Source organism: Protopterus annectens, chromosome 8.part0 (assembly GCF_019279795.1).
Source record: "Protopterus annectens isolate FY-2018-M chromosome 8.part0, PAN1.0, whole genome shotgun sequence".
Lineage (NCBI taxonomy): Eukaryota > Metazoa > Chordata > Ceratodontiformes > Protopteridae > Protopterus > Protopterus annectens.
This window is the reverse complement of record NC_056741.1, coordinates 1,888,786,359-1,888,808,353: the sequence shown is the minus strand read 5'-3', so window position 1 is coordinate 1,888,808,353 and position 21,995 is coordinate 1,888,786,359. Positions and strand designations below refer to the sequence as shown.

General features: G+C 37.9%; 1 protein-coding gene across 1 annotated transcript in view; it reads left to right on the top strand.

The window, feature by feature from the left end:
- Positions 1-21,995, top strand: part of PLEKHG4 (pleckstrin homology and RhoGEF domain containing G4) — a 3,374,045-nt gene that overhangs the window by 2,475,718 nt on the left and 876,332 nt on the right. Inside the window, exon 14 of the mRNA XM_044079537.1 lies at positions 20,914-21,845. Coding sequence (XP_043935472.1) covers positions 20,914-21,845 — 932 coding nt within the window. The remainder of the gene's footprint in view (positions 1-20,913; positions 21,846-21,995) is intronic.

The window sequence follows — 21,995 nt, the reverse complement described above, 5'->3', positions numbered from 1 at the left end:
CAAATTTGTTTCTGTTCAGCCCTTCATCTATTGTTATATTGTAAAACCTATATTTCCCACAACTAAAAAATGGTACTTGTTCACTTTAATATCTATAACACTTACAGCAGTCACTGAAAAGACCCCCCCCCCATGCACATTTAAAACATGGACATCAGGAGACATGTACATTGCACTAATGTGTGCAGTTTAAAAAGGGGGGTAGCAAAGCTACTAGTCTGCTTTTTGATCATAGTACAACATGATCTGAAGTGTGAGATACTTCATGCAAAAAGATAACTGACTAGGTTAATCCAATATCTTTAATTAGCTTTAATTAATAAAATCAAAAGCACTTAACACCTCATTTCCACGCAGACAAGCACAACAGCTGCATCAGCACAACCCCCCCCTCCATATTAAAACTGAATGAACACATACTATACATTAGTCTTTTAGAAGGAGAGGTGACAAAAAAAAAACTTAAAATGCTCATGGTTCTCTAATTGGCTGCATTGCCAGAATTTATTCTGCAAGTCAGCAGACTGTACTAAGCAGAATCACAGCTGTAATACTATCACAAGTCTTCCTTCTAATTGTCTGTCCCTGTCATGTGCAGCACTACAAGTTTACGTGACAGTAAGCAATAAAACAAGTCTGCTGATATGAAGTGGGGCATGGTTGCTTTTGTCTTTTTTTTATTCACTCAAGAAGACGGAGGTTTGCTAACAACTGTGAATTTACTGAATATTTTGTATAGATTTATTTGTTAACTAAACACATCAGTGGGAATGAAAGGTAACCTCAGAGCACTGACTACAGCAATATTACACAAAACAGGAGTTTCCACTCAGTTTTAAAATGATCAGGTCAAGAGTACAAGGTTTATATTGTAGTACAAGCCACTTCAGGAAGTCATTTATATTACACTACCAGCATACTTAATGCAGTATAACATATTTATGATACCTCGGCATTTGTTGCATTAGCTGTATCAACCATTCTGGTTATTTCATCCGAACCTAGCCTGAAAATGGTCTGCAGAATGTATGGTTGAGTATACATATTTTAAAATCTGGATAGTGCAAACACTTCCATGGAGATTATGAAATTATCCGTTCATACACTGTTAAGCATGCCATTCCTGAATTAACATTTCATCAGTTTGCTTGTCGGTAAGCATGCAGACCTGCATGTCTGTGTCAGTGGGTGTATGAGTATGTGTATTTTCTGGTTGGCCAGGCTTGTTAGGGGTAGAAACTGTGTGTGCGTGTGTGTTTGTGTGCGTGTGTGTGTTTGTGTGCGTGTGTGTGTGTGTGTGTGCGTGTGTGTGTGTGCGTGTGTGTGCGTGTGTGTGCGTGTGTGTGTGTGTGTGTGTGTGTGTGTGTGTGTGTGTGTGTGTGTGTGTGTGTGCTCGTACGTGTGCGTATGTGTGAACAAATATCTGTTTGTACATATAATATTGCTGTACACATACAACCAGGACACATACAACCAAGTCATTATCTTTCAAAAATATGGCAAACAAATTCATCACGGAATGTGTAGACCATCAGAGCTTTTGGAGACCCCACACCTCAGGTTGTATAAGTGGATTTTGGCACAGGCTAAGGAGGGAGTCTGTCCTGGATTCCACCTAGTCTAAAGCTGGTCCTACTAAGAGGTGTACACAGATGTTTAGTATAGCTTTTTGGGGTTCTGGGGAGGACAGTGTGGTTATTTATTTAATTTCCTTCACAATCATACTTCAGAGGTGTGCACAGAAGTTCGCTGAAAATTGTGTAGGGGCTGGGGACAATTTAGTTATTTCTTTCACTGTCGTCACTATTTAATGCCAGAGGTGTGCACAGAATGGCACTGTGACTTGTATAGGGGTAATGCACTGTCTAGAAGCAACAACTTCAAATACTTTAATAATTTTTTTCATGTTTTGTCTTTTGAGGGTATTGATAAGGAGATATGCTGTATATACACATCTGATAGCAACAAGCTGAAATATGCTATGGTTCTCTTGTTTATTCTTTTACTTTTATCACAGTCTGATATTGGACAGGTACTCAGAAGGTGGCTGTCTTTTGGGGTAGTGGTGTGGAGGTATGCTGTGTATACATGTGACAGCAGCAACTTGAAATATATGACTATAGCCATTTGTTTCTTCACTTTTATCCCAGTCTGATAACAGGACACACACACATTTTTGGGGGGAGGGGCAGGCACATTTCCCTGATATGATTTGTGTGTTCCTACAAACATTTGTCTTCCAAGTTTATTGGGAACCACACTACTGTTTTGCTAGCTTTGTCCATTAAGCCTTGGATGCAGACCCCAGTTTACTGAGATTTTTTTTCTATAGTTATTTCTATGCAGTCTTGGCCAGTTAGTATGTAATGCAGTAAGAACCTGCTTAGTAAGAGAAAGTGTGAGAAAAGAATAAAAAGTAGTCTGGGTGGTGTGAAGAGAGTGGAATTAATGGACTTCTGTTGTCCTGGCATCCAGAGTGTAGTACTGACGTTTGCTAGTACTCCATATTGGCATTTCTGTAAATTGACCCATGTGGTGCAGAGGCGTGCTGATATATCAGCTTGATGTGAACGAACCTCTTTGGGACTGGCTTCTGTCATGTGATCCAGAAAGAAGTATGTCAGCGTACTGCAGTGCAAGCCATGTTTACCAAATGTCAGGCAGATTTGCTGCAAAGCAGCAGTGTTAACAAAGGTCAGTTTATGGGATGTGCACATTGAGTTGTATAGTGCAAAAAAGCTAGAGTTCAAAGACAGAATGTGCATTATGTTCTGTGATGATGCCACGTGACCCATTTCTTTTATGGTGTGGGGTAAAATAAGGTTCTGTGCACTTGAGTGACATGGCAAGGAATATGCCTTTCGGGGGGGGGGGTGTAATGTGGTGACTATGTGTTTAGTTTGTAAATTCCTGGCTGTACCCCAGATTTAAGATACTCCTGACTGCACACTATACAAAATCGATTTGCAGTGTAACATGCAGTTTATATCATGAAATGTTTTATACAAATACTAATAAGAACAAAAATTGTGTACTTTTTTCCCCTTTTAGTGCATAGTGTTTGCAGTCCACCCACAAGCTTAGCAGACGCAACAGAAACTTATTCTTTTCTCAACCATTTTTATTTGCAAAACCATATTCAACAAATGTGATCTATGCTTTATAATTTCAAATTTATTTCCTAATTTCAATGTTGCTAGTCTTCTTCCTGATCATCTCCATCTCCTAGCACTAGATTCTGGTTCAAGTCTAAGGTACGCCTGTTTCTTTTAGTCAATTCTTGTGCTTTTGTCTCCCTCTCAATCAATTTCCTTTGGAACATTGAAAAAAGTTTCAATGGCAAAGTCTCACTATGAACTTTATATTCAGAACAATGAGAAGCTTGCTGGCTCACTTTTTGTTGAACTTTTTTATTTCCTTGTTAGCTTATATTTCTTCAAAAAAATGTCTTTGATCCTCCAAGAAAAAAATTCTCTATGGACATCTGGATACAGCAACTTGAAACACACCTGCCTTTCGACATTCCCTGATTGCTGGGATAAATTTGCTTCTCGTAATGCCTAGTATACAGTGAATAATCATTTTCCACAAACACATTGCTGTCTCCAATTTTTAATACTTGTCCCTTCTGCCATAGTTAGGATCATCTATTTCTGCTGGTATGATTCCACCTTTACTAATGTAGGTCTTGGCTTCTTTCTCATGGCCAGGTTTTGAGCATAGATTCAATGTGCCCTTTCAGTTAACAAATTCTGTGGAACACCAGTCCAGTTTATATGTGCTTTCATAAAATTAATGCAGCCTGTTCCTTCCACTTTCTCTGGTGCAACAGAAAATCTCAGAATGTCTCTTCTCGCTCAGTCTTCTAACTAGTGTTTTTTGTAGCAGTTCTTTTTGAGAAGTCTATGTCTAAGACAGCCTTTGCTTCATTTTAACCCTGATTTTTTGCAGTTGTATCAGGTCATTTGAATAGTGACTTAAAGCTTCTATTTTTTTCAGCCTTTTGTTATGTGAGTTGATATTCCTTCATTGTTTTATTTTATACACCTCTGATTACACTTGATTTATTTTTTTCCTTTAAATTTCTGGAAGCCATCTTTTGAATCAGAGTTGAAGCTTGAACTGCCTTTTGCTGAATAGCTGTAAGATCCTTCCCAGACAGTGTTTTCTCTTAATCTTTTCTGGGTGATTTTGTTTCACATTCTGCAAATTCCTTCTTTGCTAGGATCTAGGCAATGTACTTACCAGGTAGTAACTGCAGTTTACCCAAATAGTTTCAGTGGCACTCCTTTTTCTCACTTTCTATATTCACATTGGGAGAGCTGAAATTAAGCTGCTGATCAGTGTGCAGTCATATTGAAAGTCCTCACACTAGGTTATTGCTGATAAACTCTCCCATCTAGATGTTAATCCCTGTGTAACTCATTGGATGGCATATTGGCTGACAGATAGAACCTCCTCCAAAAGACCTGACAGTAGTGTTGTATCTTCAGTCTTTGGCATTTACTTCTCAGAATTCAAACCTAATGTTAAGGGTTTATGGCTGACCAAGTTTGCAGATGACTGTAAACCTGGTGCCATCTTTCACTCTTCAGAGGACAATAAAGTCTTTCAAGAGGGCCTTAACTAAACCAGTAGCTGATGTTGTAAGGATGGATTAAAACTGAATGCCAAAAAAATGAGTAATAGTCTCTTTTGGGAAGCACGACATACCCTGTAACTATCCCATTCAAAATTGATCTGTAAATTATGGACCTGGAAACTCAATGTGGACAACCAACTATTCTTCAGTCACCATATATTTTTTATTTTATTTTATTTATTTTACATTTGTTGACCAGGATTGTCTGACTGAGATGGAGAGCCCTTTTTCAGTGGAGGCCCGAGGAGAAAAGCTGCAGTACATAGTACAATAACATAAGCAGTATTAATTTACATTCAAGTAAAAAATATATATATATTAACACATTGTGATTCCATAGGTGGTAATGAGAAACACATTTTTACATTCAAGAAAAAAAGAAATAATTAGAATTTAACATATGATGTTATGATAGATTTATATAGGAGGGAAATGACAGAATATGCAAAAGATAGAATGAATGAATGCTGGACTAAGGCATAGGAAGTTTGAGGTTAGAAGTGTCCAGTATCGAGGTAAGGGAGTAAAGTGTACTGAGAGTAGGAGATGGATAAAAGGTAGTAGGGAAAAGGAGGACAAATATTGGGTAGATAAGAGGCTTAAGAAGGGTCAGTACAGTGGCAGGACCAGTGGGTTTTTATGTGTTTTTTAGTGGCAACTTTGAATTGCTTAGGTTGTTTTAGTGATCTGATATGAAGTGGGAGATGGTTCCAAGAAATGGTAGGATTATAGCTATAGAAGTTGCACCCAATTTTTGTCTTAGGTTTGTAGATGAGTAGGAGGTCTTGATCGGAGCTACGAAGAGATCTAGTAGGAGAGTAGTAGGAGATAAGAGAAGTTATGTTTGGACAGTACGAAAGTTGGTAAAAGATGGAGTGTATGATCTGAAGCTGAGATTGAAGAAGCTGTTGAGGAAGTTCAAGACAGTTTAAGTATTTAAGAGGGAGACAGTGATGGGTTTTGTAAGTATGGTGTGCTGAGAATCTGGCTATCTTGTTGTAGGTTGAGTCTATCTTAGCTAGGACTGTGGAGTTATGGTTTGTTAGAATTTGTGACCCATATAGCAGACTTGGTAGAAAGTAAGTATGAGAGAGGGTTACTTTAGTTTTGAAAGTGAGAAACATTTTGTTTCTGTATAGAAGGCCTAGTTTCTGGCGAGTCTTCCTGATACAGTTGTTGATGTGTAGATCAAATTTAAGTTGATTGTCTATAGTGATGCCTAAGAGTTTTGTGTAAGGTTCAACTACAATTGGAGTTTGATTAAGAGACAGTAAAGAGAAGGTAGATTTTAGATGTTAAAGCTTTTGGGCAAAAAGAGCAAAAGTTTAGTTTTTTTAGAGTTAAGGATTAGTTTGGTATTGGAGAGCCAGGTTTCAAGTGATGTAAAAGAAGCTGAGTAGCAGTGAGGAGTTTGGAGGGAGAGTCAGAGATGGTGATGACTGTTGAGTCATCTGCATATTGTACAAGGGATGACTGTGGGCAAGAGGTATAGAGAAGATTTGTAAAGATATTGAATAGCAATGGACCAAGGATAGATCCTTGGGGAACACCCATTTTAACAGGGAAAGGAGGGGAAAGTGCAGAGTGCCATTTCACTGATTGTAGTTGGTCATTAATGTAGCTGGAAAACCAGGCAACAATAGTAGGAGAGAAATTTAGGTTAGTTAGTTTTGTCAGTAGAAGAGAGTGAGATACGGTGTCAAATGCCTTTGACAGATCAAGAAATAAGCAAGAGACTAATTGGTTATTATCTCTAGCCAGAGAAATAGTGTTAGTAAAGGAAATAAGGGCAGTAGTAGTACTATGTTTAGGTTGAAAGCCATGTTGTGTTGGAGTGAGCAGACTTTCCTGAAGTAGGGGTTGCATTGTTTGCTTGTGAATGCACTTTTCCAGAACTTTAGAGAGTGGTGACAGGATAGCAGTGGGTCTAAAGTTAGAGATTTCTGTGGAGTTACCTCCTTTATGAATAGGTAGAGTGTAAAATTTTTTCTAGATAGTTGGGACTTTTGACTCTGAGATAGAGCGGTTGAACAAGATGGATACGGGAAGAGTAAGAGAGTCAGCTGCTTGCTGAAGGAAGTATGAAGGAATGTTGTCAACTGATGAAGTTTGGGTTGTAGTTTGTGTTTTGGTTTAGAGAGTAGAAATTTAATGTAAGTGGTTGATACAGGTCTCAGGTGAAAAGTATTAGAGGGGTTGAGGATAGGAGAAGGGTCAGAGATGTTAGTAATGTTAGTTGTAGAGGGGTTGTTAATCATCTTAGATATTGAGTCAATAAAATAAATGTGAAAGATGGAGGCAGTTTCTACGGGTGTCTTGTTAGGGTAGGGATTAGGGGATGAAGGGTTGCCAAGATGCAATATTTGGTTGATTGAATTCCAAAATTTATTTGGATTAGATTTTAGTGCAATAGGAGAATTAAAGCAGAATTTATTTTTGTCTTTAATGATGTGTTATTTTTTGTCCTATTTCTAAGTTCATTGTATTTTTGTAAATCAGATGGGAGCTTGGTCTCTAGCCAGGTTTTCCGCATCCTATCTGTGGATTTCATTAGCGTGCGAGTAGCCTTGTTTAGCCATGGGGATATATTACATTTTATATGGACTGTACGGAGATGTACTAGAGAGTTAAGTATATTAAGGAAGGTAGTGTTGAATGATTGGACCACTTCATCAAGGGGGAGTTCTCTTAAGATAATTCCAGTTAATGTTTGAGAGGAGGGTTTTAAACGTGTCAAGGCAGAAACTGCATAATTTTCGACATGTTATACATCTGTGAGGCCTGGTAAAGTGTAGAGCAAATCTAAGAACCTTTATAGGGGAATGGTCAGTTAAGGAGATCAGTAGGGTTTCTGGGTTGTGATATTTGGAAGGATATGAGACTAGTATGCAATCTGTTAGAGTACTAGGGGTGTGTGAGTTGTTGGAATGGGTAGGTTCTGAGATTAATTGTTTAAAGCCATGTAAGTTAATGCAGGAAGTTGTCTTAAGTGAGTTTAGAGTTAGCCAATTTATATTAACATCCCCTAGGAATATGGTTTCATTAGGGCAGTGCTCCGAGAGGTATGAGAGAATATTTTCCATCAGGGAAATATTGTCTCCAGGAAGACTATAGATGGCTACTACAGTTATGGTAGTAAGGTTATTTAGATTAAAGTTGGCTGCCAGGATTTCAGCTCGAGGGAAAGATGAAATGGGTTCATCAAGGCAAGTGAGGGTTAAATCATTGTAGTAGACAGTGGCAACTCCACCCCCCTTTTTTCTTTTGGCAATCTAGGCAAATTATATTATAGCCTAGGGGAAGTATTTCTCTATCAGAAGTATGTGGTTTTAGCCATGTTTCTGATAAGAAAGTCCTTTTTCATTGTGCAGCATATTAATAAGGGTATGGTGTCTAGGTCCAGAGGATGTGATTATTCCACTGCATTTTGCACTTATTTGGCTGATCATCGAGTAGTGTTCCATTTAGTATGTCCTATCCAAACACTTAGCACCACTTGAATGATCACAGTGCCTTCTCACCAAGAAATTCAGGAGCCTAAATCATAAACACTACACTAACCATTTCAGAGCTTTGCCTCTCTTTTTGGTGTCACAGATGTTACTGAGGAGCAATCTCTGTCTCGCATAAGGAGCCTCAACAGACCCCATCCTGAGAGATCTTGCACATCTGGAAGTCCGATCGTTCTATAAACACCTGCTGAAGAGATCTTAATCTCTTCTGCCACATAAATAGAACATATTGGTGGGATAGATGTCTGTCACAGAGAATACTACTACTTTGCAATTGTCTTCCTCTCGATATAAAGCAAAGTACTTCCCTTACTCTAGTCAGACATAATCCGGATGAATTGATGAGAAGCCACAAATTTACCTCTGGTTTAGCACTCTTGTCCCTTATGAATAAGGGTAAAATGTAAATTCTGCCAGCTACGGGTTATTCATACTTAAATCACAAGGTTTAAAAATTTCATAAGAATACAGAATAGGCATCTAAACATCCTCAGATGTCAGTAGCCTAGTAAGTACCTTTGATCCAAGAACTTCCTTTATCCACTATATTTCTATATTATTTCTTATTCACTGCAAAAGCTTCTTTCTGCCTTATCCTTCTGTAAAAGACAGGGAAACTATGTTTATTTTTCCTTCACAGTTGACTTGAAATGTATGGAGAATCTTCTTCTACAGTACATGCTGTCTGAGGTAAGTCCTCACCTCAAGTTTGAAGCAGTGGATAGAGCACTTCAAAAGCTTAAAATGTGATTGTTCTCCCATGATATTTCACTCTGAAGCAAGATGGATTCGGCAATTTAAAATTTCCTCCCTTGCACTCCTTCACTGCATTAGAAAACGCTACTGTTTTTTTGCCATGTTTCAGCTGAATAATCACGATCATACTACACTCTTGTCTCTACCACCATTATTTATTTTCCAGGAGACCACCGTTTTGACAATATCCCTTCTTTAAATTCATAGGTGTGAAAGCAAACCAGTAGTAGTATAAAAAACGACATCCAGAGTGACTATAGGAGAAAAACTTTATGGGCTTTATCAATTCCTGTTGGTTCTCTCAGAAGACCAGCCCATTCCACCACCATATTATTTTCATGAATTCCACATAATTAACCACCTCCGTACTATTCAGAAATACCTGTGAAGCTTAATTTTTTATACCTGTTTGTATCTTTATCTACAAGTTTTGCCTTTAAAATGTTCAGTATTGCTTCAGAGGTAATTATTTTGTACTTCACTTCCCTCATGCCCCACTTCATATCCTCCATCTGGTCAGAGTGAGAATTCAAGACTGCTTCTACTTGTTCCGTTTATCTGACCTTGTGTTATAGGCCATTAGTTTGTATTAATCTTGTTTATTTCTGACATTACTGAATTGAATCTATCTTCTTTCATGTTGTCCTTCATCTTAGTTTCGTGTTGGTTTCAAGAAAGTTCTGCTTAGACTAAGATTCAGCTTAACCATGTAGCAGCTCTAAACTGCTAGAATCACTTTTTTTGCTTTCATTTCATCATACAACTAGCATTAATAAACCACAGCACTAACAGAACCTCAATTAGGAGTCTGACAGTTGCAGTCTTTTTAAAATGCTTTTGATCTTGAAAGGAGGGGATGTCTACTCAAACTCTTCTCCCTTCTCTGAGAAGAAGCCCAGTTTATGTAAACTTTCAAGACAATAGATATTTTCAGCCTTGTGAAATGAGCAGATGTGAAGTAGGTCTATGATATTTTGTCGAATGGCTATTCAACTAATAACCATTAACTGAACACATTTATCAAAGTCGCTTTTCACTGAACACCGGATTTTAACTAGGGTACACAAGTGGTTGGCTAACCAAGCGACTGCAGAAAAAAAAAAATGTAAAACCTGCCAGGGTGGGGGGCCACGGACATCACATCCCCCAATGAGGATAACTGTGCCCGCCCTAACTAAATATACCAACTCAAAAATCGCACTACAATGAGGAAAAGTGCAAATTCCAAACAGTGGCCAACTGCTGGTTTGCCCTAGTTAAAAAATCTGCCGTTTGCTGAAGAGAATTTTTGATAAATAGGTATTCGACAAATTCAACGATATGTCGTAGACCCATGTGAAGTTTGGCTTTATATGTACCTATTTTTACATGTCCTCCTTATTTCCTTTTCTAGTCACAGAAGTTTGATAGAATCCTTTTAACTTGGCCCCCTCACCAGGCCTGTTCTGGCTTGCCATGTATCAGTCTGATTTTTGAGACATTGCTTAGGCTGTCATCTTTATTCTGTTGAAAGGTGGAGTCAATATCTTCAGGTTCAACCTCCTTGTCAGTGTCATCTTCAGTTCCATTGCTGAATGCTGGACTTTTCCTTGTCTGACTACTAAATTTTAACTAATGGATCATCTTCTGACTTGGTCCTGTCATCAGATGTATTGCTATAGTGTGACTTGTGAGTATATATTTGTTCATTTCTCAGACATTGCTTAGACTACCAACTTCATTTTGCTTATGGTTTCAGTGCCTTTGGGGTTAAGCTCCTCGTGAGTGTCAAGCATTAACCAGCAATAATGCCTGACCTGGTAGGCATTGCAGGGAAATAATGGACTACCAAGGGGGGTTGGAAAGCCCGTTATTTTCCTATAACACCCACCCTGTGAGACAGTATTGTGCTTAGAAAATCAACTGTCTTTTAAACTGTTTTGTATTACTATATACATTGTTTTCTGTTTTTGGTATGAAATAGCTCCTCTGACTAATTTTTCATAGTTAGCATACGATATGTAATTGTTGTTAGAGGAAGAATTTTGCATCCAAAATGTAAGTTATGCAAGTATTTAATAATCTCTACGTAAACACAAACACACACTCTTACATATATACACAAACAATACAGAAACAAAGAAACACAGTGTCTGACGTGCAGAAACTCAGATGCGCACACTTACATAGATAATATAGCTATGGTTTACTATGACATGGTCAAACCTGCCTATCTCAAGAGTATCAATCCCAAAATGAATGTATGAGCTGACAGCATTACTGAATACAACATACTCAAATTCCCAGACTTTCTTCATCTTCAGGACCTATATTAGCTGTTGTTCATAGGTCTGAGCAAGGGTGGAGTTTCAGTGTTTGATATATTTTGAACTTTGATATTGCTGAAGTGTTCATCACAAGATTGCTATAGGCGAGTTTGATCATGCCATAGTAAATATTTTTTATGTGTGTGTGTGTGTATATATATATATATATATATATATATATATATATATTTTTTTTTTTTATTTATATATACACACACACACACACACACACACACACACACACACACACACACACACCAGTTACAGATGCTTTATTGGACAACTTAATACATGCACCCTGCAGGAAACTCACAGTGGATAACTTCATTTATTAGCAGATAATGACCTGCACTATATCTTGCCACTTACTGCTCATTTTTTTAAACACCTTTATTGAATTATTACTTGTGACATAGGCACATTTACATTTATATAAAAGTGATCAAACTGTATTAACAAATTAAAATTAAAGAACATTATGCTTCATATATATTGCTATATATCATTTATCCTAAGTAACGTTACATAAATTATTCAATTTCTGCCCCTTTTTTTTAAACAAGAAACATCCTTATTAAGCCATCACTTATGACATAAGCAATCATGCATTGATATAAATGAAAACAAACCACACCGACACAATCCTAGTTGCAAGCATTTCAAATTTCAAACCATACTGATAAACGCCCAGTTGCAAACATTATACATCACTTGTAATCTGCCCAGTCATTTTCAGTCAGATATTACGTAGCTCATTTAAGTCCTCAGTCTTTTAAACCTCATTCCTCCCCTGTGTGTATTGTTCCCACAATTCCCATTTTTTACTGTGTAGTTTACTCCTACCTTTTTCGAAAAATCTCAGTTCCATTTGTTTTATCTCTGTTACTATATTCACTACTTATTATGTAGTTGGTTTAGATTTTGATTTCCATTTTCTAGTAATTGCTTTTTTGGCAGCCACCATAATTAGAGACAGCAAGGCTTTACCATGTGTAGGCAATTCCGATTCTGTATCATAGCTCAGAAAACTTATCTCCGTTGTCAAACCAATCTGCCCACCCAGCATCTCTGACAGTACATCCTGCAGTGAATCCTTGTCTGCCAACTCACTGCACTCCCAGAAAATATGTTCTGAATTACCTCTTTCTTCCCCATCACACCTCCAACATTTGCTATCTACCTCAGGAAAAATTCTCTGGAGTCCACTTGGGGTGTAAAAATATCTATGCAAATATTTCCAAACAAAAATCCTAAATCTTCTAGATTTTGTTGCATATTTGGGAGACATACATATATCCTCCCATTGTTTCTTTGTGAATTGTTTATCCAATCTCTCTCTTCCCAATCCTTTTTAACCTCCTCTGATTCTTAGAGTTATTATGCAATATTTTATATTCTGTACTAATTATTCCTTTCTTAATGACAGCTTCTGTTCTAGATTCTACTAAAAACTCTACCAGTGCCGGTCTTTAATTTAGGACCCCCCTATTTCTTTCTGTTTGTGTATACTCTGATGTCAATACTTTATAGGGAAGGCAATCTCTAACCTGCAGTCTACATAAATTCTTGGCATCTTCCCAGTCTATCATCTTTCCCTCTGTAGTCATTTGCTCCCAATACCATAGTTCCTTTGCCAGTTTTCTACAATAAATTCCAGCCCCATCTTGCCTATTGTTTGTATCCATAATTGCAGTCATCCCTATCGGCAGACTCTCCTTTCTCCATTCCCATGTTGGCTTAGTTCTTAGAATACTTTCTGTTACTTTATGGATATAGCATTCTGTATGATTAGTGTTAGACTCTTTAAATGCCTGCATCCAAAATCCCAGTCTATCCTTGTTTGTTGAGCGTCCCCCATTTCAGCAACATCCCTTTCCATTTTAAATTATAGTTTTCTGCTTGTACTGTGTATAGGGGCCTTAACTGTGTAGCTCTGAAATACCCCATTCAAATTGGGTAATCCCAATCCAGCCTATTCTACTGGAACAATCAGTTTATAATAAATGACTCTTGCTTTCTTCCCCTCCCAGATAAAGTCATTCAGTTCTTTATTAATTGCTATCCACAACTTCTTCTGTAGTTAATAAAAATATGCCTGACCTGTCTATAAGACTAAAGGGACTAAAAATATTTTGACTGCTTGTATCTTACTATCTGTATCCATATAACAAAGCTTCCATTTTCTCAGTTTTTGTATTATCTTTTGTTTAGTCTCCTCCCACATATCCTTAGCTGCCACACCAGAATAATTTTTAATCCATACTCCTAAATACTTCATTTTATCATGTCCCCATAAGTAAGGATATTGCTGAACCAGTTTGTGTGTTGCTGCATAATGTGAGGCTATTGCCTTTGTTTTAGCTTCATTAATTTTGTATCCCAAAAAGGTTTGAAACTGTCTCAAAGTTTTCCACAACACTGTAATGTCTCTTTCTGGTTTTGTCAGGTGTAAAATAATGTCATCTGCAAATAGAGCCAGCTTTTCTTGACAACCATACCAGTTATATCCTTGAATTTCCAAGTTCCCTATTTTCTTTGCCAGTGGTTCTAAATATAATGGAAATAACAAAGGAGAAAGAGGACACTCCATGCCTGGTTCCTCTGCTCAAGCAGAAATTATCAGAAAGGACCGCACCCACTTTAATTTTCGCTTCCAATCCCTCATATATATTCCTAATCAACCTTATAATTTTTTCAGGAAATTTTATTTATTTTTTATTTTTACATTTGTTAACTGGGTTAGTCCAACTGGGCCCAGAGAGCCCTTTTTCAGCAGAGACCTGAGGAGAAAAGCTCCAGGAAAGTAATTAAAAAATAAGAAAAACTGGTATTTACATATTATTGCAACCAGATTTTTTACCTCACATAATGCATACTGTTTTCGCAAAATGACTTTATCAGAAAAGCAGGGGAACTGTGAGCCTGTATGTGTTTTACTTCTTTGTACAACTTTTGAAATGAGCTTTCTAAATCAACAGTTGAGAAACAGTTGTAATTCTGGATGCTTAAAGTACATGCTTGTTGCATCCACTAGCACTGACTTAAGCCATTTTCTTACACGAATTTCGTGTCTGTATTCCTTAGGTATGCCATGAAGCTGTTCTTCTTGAAAGTCAGGCCCCTTTTTACATTTTTTCTCGTTCTTACTCCACTTAAAACTCCTGTACTACTTCCCTAACACTTGTTATGATGGATGTTGAAGACAAATATCTCTTTGCATTTCTCAAAGGCGGACCGCTGTCCTCGGTTTCCTAACAGTGGCACAATCCCAACACGGAAATCGTCCACCACGGGGAAACCATGTGTTAAGCTGATGTTAACCTACCATTCACATAAATTTCTAGTAACAGACAAGGACTCAAGCTTTGATGTTAATATCTCAAGAGTGAGTCGCTCGCAACCTGGTTGTGAAAACGTGATGTAACTGACCATTTTCTGCCCCAGAAAAACAGAGACAGCTTACTTACTTTTCCTGAAGTACAGTCATGTAACAGTATTCTTGAGAGAAATTATGTGTTGATTTCAGTGTTCATAAATGTAAATGACAGAAAATATTTTACAACAACGAATACATTATGAATTATACGAGGTAAGAAATCTGGTTGCGATAATACGTAAGTACCAAAAAACCTAACAATTCAAGTTGTAAGATACTTAGTACAAAAACAGAAAGAAATATACAATACGAATATGTACAAGGCAAAAGTACAGTATTGTGAGAATGTAGTAACAATATGTTTGAGAAATTTGGTTAACATTAAGTTATTTACAAGGAATGTAGGAATGCTTCATAGACTTCATAGATTAGTACTAGGCTAACTGCCCTTGCAAGCCATTTTAAGCCTAGTCAATTATCCCTTGTGAGACTCAAACCCTGTACCTTGTGTTTGTAAGGCAAACACCTTAACCATTAGGCCACCCTCCCAACCCTTAAATTAACCTCCCAACCCTTAAATTAAAAAAAGAAAATTCAGAGTAACATCATGGTATAGTATAACAAAGATGCATTTAATAGCATAGGTACTAACTGCAGAGAGGCTAATATATGTAGACAGTGTAGGTAGATACCAGGAAGCTATGTTAATTGAGAAAATTAGAAAAAATTCATTAGGTAATTTCCTGATAAGTACATATCCATGCATGTTGGAAATTAATTGTTAGTTGCTGTTTGAATTTGCCACTTTTGGTAGTGGAGCGAAGGGACAATGGAAGTTTGTTCAATGAGTATGCAATTGAATGACTGTGAAGTGTTTCCCCAATATTTCTGTTTGGCTTGGTTACCTGCAGAAGGTTATGTTGTGTGCTTCTGAGGTCACAATTGGGTGTGTAGGGTGCATTTATGGATGTAAGGGCAGGGTAGGAGTTGGGGCTGTTTAGGATGCTGTGTGCAATTTGTAGTTGTGATATTTGAAGCATGTGGCAGAGCTCAGGCCATCTTAAAGCAAGTGTGTCCATTGCCCTGCTCATAAAGTCCCAGCTTACTGTGTCAAATGCTTTCTCTTCTTCAAGACCCACCAACAACAGTGGTATTTTCTTACATTCTGCTTCCCTCTGGATCATCAGTATTCTGTTAATGTTGTGAAATGTTTGCCTCCCCTCCACAAAACCACATTGATCCATATGTATCAATTTTGGCATTAATTTTGTCATTCTTTTAGCCATTCTTGACATGAACACTTTATAATCATGATTTAGTATTGAAATGGGCCTGTGCAAAATTACAATTACCACTGTTTTCTTCCGGATGTTGGTACTTCTCTTCCTTTTAAAATACTGTTAAACAAAACCTTCCAGATCTTTATCAGTTTTCCCCTCTTAGCTTCCAAACTTCAGCAGGAATACCATCTATTCCTGGGGACATTCCTGTAGATTGGTTATACATCACAATTTTTATCTTATCTCCTCCTATCCTAACCATTAGTAATTGTGCCTCATCTACCTCTAACCCTGTTATATTTAATTCTTCCATAAACATTTCCATTTGCATCTTTTCTTGATTTCCATATTTCTCTTCTTTATACAGACTTTCATATAATTTCCGAAATATTTCTAATACCTCTACAGGATCTCTTGTTACTTTCCTTGTTATAGACTCCCTAAGCTTGGCAGCAGCCCTTTCTACTTTCTGTTGCCTGAGTTGTTGTGCTAAAACTTTTGTGCTCTAGTGTTGTTATATAAAAAAAAAAACAGTGTAATCTTTCGAAGTTTGTGCATATTATTGAGGTAATCCCATATTTTCTGCTTAGCATTCTGCAGTTGATCCTCTTCTTGTTCTGAGATTCCCCATATTCTGCAATACGTTTAACATTTGTCAGTCTAAGTAATTCTTTTACTTCTTAACCATAGCTCCCTTTTTTTTATTTCGACCCCATTTTAAACTCCACCTTAATTGTATCACAATCCCTAGCTATAATTTCAGAAGAAAGTTCTATTCTCTCAAATAGCTCCTGAATAATATCCACTACCCATTCCTTAAATTCCTCTCTTTTCAGCAGATGGGTAGGGAATCGCCAGTGTCTCATTTTTATTTCATTACCCTGTTTTTTTTTTATTTTAATTATGCCACTTACTGTTCATTAATATTATTATATGTTAGAGAATTTTAATGCATCAGTAAAATTACATTTCTAAATGACATTTCCTGACACTTTCAGACAAGACTGGTTTCTAAAATTAAAATACCTTTTCATATGATTTCTGAATTTTTTTTTTTTTTACTTGATTTAACTTTTCAGTTCTGTTAAGTCTTCCAGCCAAGTTGCATGGCTTTCTATGATGCCTCATTGCACTGTACTGCTCTAGTGTATTACACACAGCATGACTGTCAAGCTGGCTGGACATGTAAGGTCAAAGTTCCAGATGTTTTTCATGTCATTGTCAGTATGAATCCATCACAACTCTTACTATTATTTGATGTTCTTAGGGAGGATTTTTTGTAATTTTTCTGGTCTCAGTCTATGTATTTCCAGCTCTTTACTAGGTTTTGACATGTTAATCCATTTGTCCAAAACAGATAACTTACTTATCATTTCAAAACAAGAGACCATTCGAGTTTTGATGACCTTGGAAGTATTATATGAGGCAAAATATATTCATTTCATAGCCGCAAAATGATAATAAATTTCTGTATCACAAAAATTTAGCATATAAAGGTGTGTAAAATATGCATATTTTTACTTTTTAAAGGACATGTATAGTTTTCTAAAATAAACTTTTAACATCTTAGAAATTGGTGCTATGTTTTGTGTCCCAAAGACAGGACCCTACAGTTCATCTTCATTGTGTAATCTTGCTATATTAAAATTAAAATCTGTGGCTGGTTATAGGAAGTGACCAGTATACCTCAGGAATCATGTAACAGCTTAAGCATAGATCAGCAATGGATCCAGAATAGGTGTGGATGGGGGAGCTACTGCTGACCAAATGCAAATGTAAGCAGTCATTCAGTACTAGACAGTCCCATTCCCACTCATCCTTCGTTTTCTTTTCAAATTTTCATACTTAGAAATGCACATAAGAAGCTCTGAATTGTATAAAACAAATTTTATACAGACATTAAAGGCATAAGCAGAATCCATAATAGTAGGTATTAGGTTTAGCTGAATATTTTGCTTACCTTTCCCATCCAAATCATCTGGTTCATGTCTTTATGTTCCCATACCTTGTCTTACCCTTCATTTTTTCCTCCATCCTTTCAACACATTGTAATTGGTCAATACTGAAATAACTGAATTAAGCCATGGGATTCTAATTATTCTTAAGATGCGTTTTAGAGATGTTTTTCATGCTGTTGATCCAATGATGACCTAAATAAAAATGTTGTATAAGGAAAGAAATAGGTTGCACCCAAGGCTTAGTGTTCAAAACTGACAAAAATAGTATTTCCCGATAAGTTAAAAAAGACATATGCTTGGAAGGATGCATAAATCATACATGGAAATAGTGTCTGCCTCTCTAACCCTCCAAAAAGATAGTAATCTTCTGTGCACCCCTCTGGTGTTAAATTGGGATGAAAGTGAAAGAAAAAATGGTCATGCTCCTATATTTTGCATTGCTGCTGTCATACCTATGAACAGCATGTCTCCTCAGCCCCACCCTCAGAAGACACCCACCTCCTGTGTACCCTTATGATCATCATCATCATCAGCCCCCTTTTTCCCATTTTTTTCTGCATGGGGTTGGGGTATTGTGTTAACTGTCGCCAACTCTCTCAATTCAGTGACACACTCCTGCCTTCTTCAACAGTCATGCCTGACTGTTACAGATCTTCTTTCACACAATCCATCCACCTCTTTGCTGGACATCCTTGCTTCCTCTTACCTTCTTCCTGTCTGTCCCAAATCTTCCTGACCAGATTGTCTTCTGTTTTTCTGCACATGTGTCCAAACCACCATAATAGGTTCTCTCTGATCTTTTTTTGCAATTGGAGCTACTTTGGTTTCTGCTTTTATGTCCTCATTTCTTTGTCTGTCCCACAGTGTGCATCCTACCACCATTCTCAGGCACTTCATTTCTATTACCTCTAGCGTCTTCAACTGTTCTGCCTTTACTGCCCAAATTTCTGTACCATACAGTAGTATTGGTTGCACCACTGTCTTGTACATCTTACTTTTCTGCTTCTTTGGTATTCTCCTGTCATATACTACACCTGACATTCTATGCCATTTGGTTGCAGCCCCTCTGATTCTAGTTTTGACCTCTTCGTTCAGACATCCCTTCTCCTCAACCACCCCCCAGATACTTGAAGCTGTTTACCTACCTATTCCACTATGTTCCTTTCTATCTCTATTCTCATGATTCTTCCGAAGATAGACTGCTATAAAAGTAAACAAGCAAGATGCCACAGTCACATATATCAAGTTGGTGTTGTCAGGCGTATATACACAACATGATTCCTTGCCACTACCATCAAAAGATCATCACCTGTATACATGTCTCTGTTTGCTTCTGTATTCTAGCTAGTTCCTCCAATACAGTACGCTACCCTTAGATAACATATAGCGATTTCTCTGCAAACCTCTGAGGTCTGCCTGTGAGGAACATTAAGGTAAAATAATGACTGCAATTTTCTCTAGTCCCCAGATAAGCTATGGCAAACTTCTGAGCACAGCTATAAGGAAAGCCAGTTTTAGACTAAGTGAGACCCAAAGCAGAGGTTGAAGATGAGGGTGCCCCTTTACAAATTCTGTGAAGGAAATCCCAGTATACTGCTCAGGGTATGGGAGTTGCCAAACTTCCAGAAGCTCTGATGTGAGTTTTCTGTCTTATGTTTGAAAGATACTTACTTGTTAAACAGATGCTTTTCCTTGTCCTCCAGAATAGTTAAAAAAAAGCCCTCATAGGTTCATAAGTTCATAGGTGTGTACTAGGCTAATGGCCCTGGGGACTTTACAAGCCTAGCCATAGGATTACCCTGGCATAGTGCCACCCGACCTTAGTTCATAGTGCCTCTGTCGAGTTGAGCCACTGGGGTTATCCCCACGGTGAAATTTCTGTTTCCCATCCACTCATCAAGATTTCTCTTGAAGAGGGTCAGTGAGGTGCTCTGCTGGACATGTATGGGAAGTCTGTTCCATAGCATGGGCAGTCTCTGGGTTATGAACCTGTCCCTCCAGCATGTTCTGTTAATTGTGGTAATGAGGTCGAGGTCTCTGGGGCGTGTGGTGCAGAGGGATTGGGATTTCTTTAGATGTAGCATTTCTAACAGAGCTGGGTCAGACATGGCTTTGTAAGTCAAGCAGAGATTTCCTCTAAGTAGGCGATATGAGACAGAGAATAGTTGGAGTTTTTTGAGTCTGTCCATATAGGACAAGTATTTAAGGCCTAGGATCTTCTTTGTGAGGTACTTTTGCGGCTTCTCCAGTTGTTGCAGGTGTCTAGTGAGTTACATGCCAAATGGGGCATTATACTCGATGATTGGCCTAATGAGGGAAGAGTAGAGGATGACAATGACCTCTTTCTTCCTGGATGCAAAACGCTTAGTAATGAAATGTGCCACATAGAAGGACTTTCTGACCACAGAGGCAGTGTGGTGATCAAAAAAGAGGTTGCTGTCAACCTGTGTTCCCAGATCTCTTATAATGCCCTCTGTGTTCAGTGGACTACCATCAATGTGGTAATTCATGGGAACCGGGTTTTTCCCAAAGGAGATGATGACACATTTTTTGGCATTGAGCTTAAGGCCATGGTTCTGACATCAGTTGTTGGTCACAGTGAGGCCATTCTGTAGGATGTGAACATCACTTGGGGAGTTAATAATAGCTCCCAACTTGCAATCATCTGCAGGTTTTGTCAGCCAGAGTCCCTTCGTGTTGGCCTGGACTTCAGAGAAGTAGATAACAAAGAGGAGAGGACCCAGGACTGAACCCTGTGCGACTCCACTTGTGACTAATTGGCAGTCTGACTTGGAGTCAGCTACTTCTACACTGTGGGTTCTATCTGTGAGCCAATTTGCAACCCACCTAGTGATACAGGGGTTGATGCCAAGCTTAGTGAGTTTTTCTATGATTCAATTCTGCTACAGCTGGAGTGATACAGGACTGTTTGTTTTGCTTAATTCCTTTACTTTTCCATTGTTAGCACAAAATAAGGCCTTGACTGTTGTAAAATATAAATATCAATATATTCTTATTGTGCTCATGTAGAGAATTTTTCTACTAATTTTATAAAGCTTTACTTAATTTTTTTGTCTTAACAGGCATATAAGTGGGCTTCGGAAGGTATGTGCCACCTTGCTTCTGTCAATATGGAACACTGCAACTCTGCAGAAAGATGTGATACAGTTATCAAATGCTTAGAAGAGTACAGACATCATCATCCAGAAATTCCTGTATCAAAATTTAAGGAAATGGAGAAACTAGCAGCTAGTCTAAACAATGAGCGAGCAATTAATCAGTGGAAGTTTGCGTGGTCCAAATGTCAGGAGGCTAAACTTGTGTATGAAAAGAAACTAGAAGCTGTTTTGAGGATAAAAAGGGCTTTGCAGATTAACAGAAAGCAACTTGATGAAGACCATGAAATGTCTTGCAGTAAAAGTATTATTTTGACTAACAGACAATATTCAGAGGAAGCTGACCACAATGTACTGTCTGAAAGGAATAATATTGTTTTCTCTTCCTTTAGTGGGTTGAGCCAGCTAACACAAGAGAAACTGGTGATGAATTCTCCAGGAGAATGTCATGACGATGAATATAATGGAAATGAAGCAATTTTATCAGATGCAACTGCCAGGCAAATCCTTACCCCTACCACTAACAGAGGGACTCATAGACTTATTACCAGTCATTCTTTAGATGAACATTATAAAGAGTTTTTAGGAGACATTCCTTCTTTTAGCTCACCTTATTTTTCTACTCCAGGACCTAACAGACATATGAAAAGGACAGTAAGAAAGGCACGAAGTTTTGATATACCTTCCAGTGAATGCATGAGATACGGTTCATGCCAGAGAACTCTGAGTGAACCTACACGACGAGGCAACACAGGCGTTTTCATCAAAGGACTTGAAGTAAGCAGTTCAGTGGTGGCTGATAGGACATATTCCTCTAGACAACAAGAAGTTCAGAGCTGGCCAGTCAGTCAGATGGATGGATGTGTTACCCCTTCATTACTGGCCAGAAATAAGTGCAGGTGGGTATGTCTGTGAACCTGCTTTATAAAAAGTGTATAGTATTTATAGGGCAGCTCTGTGGTGAATTTTTTTAATACAGACTGATGGAAACCCGGAGAACTAGATCTGAATTACACCATCACTGTATGATCTAATCCTGCAGTAATCAC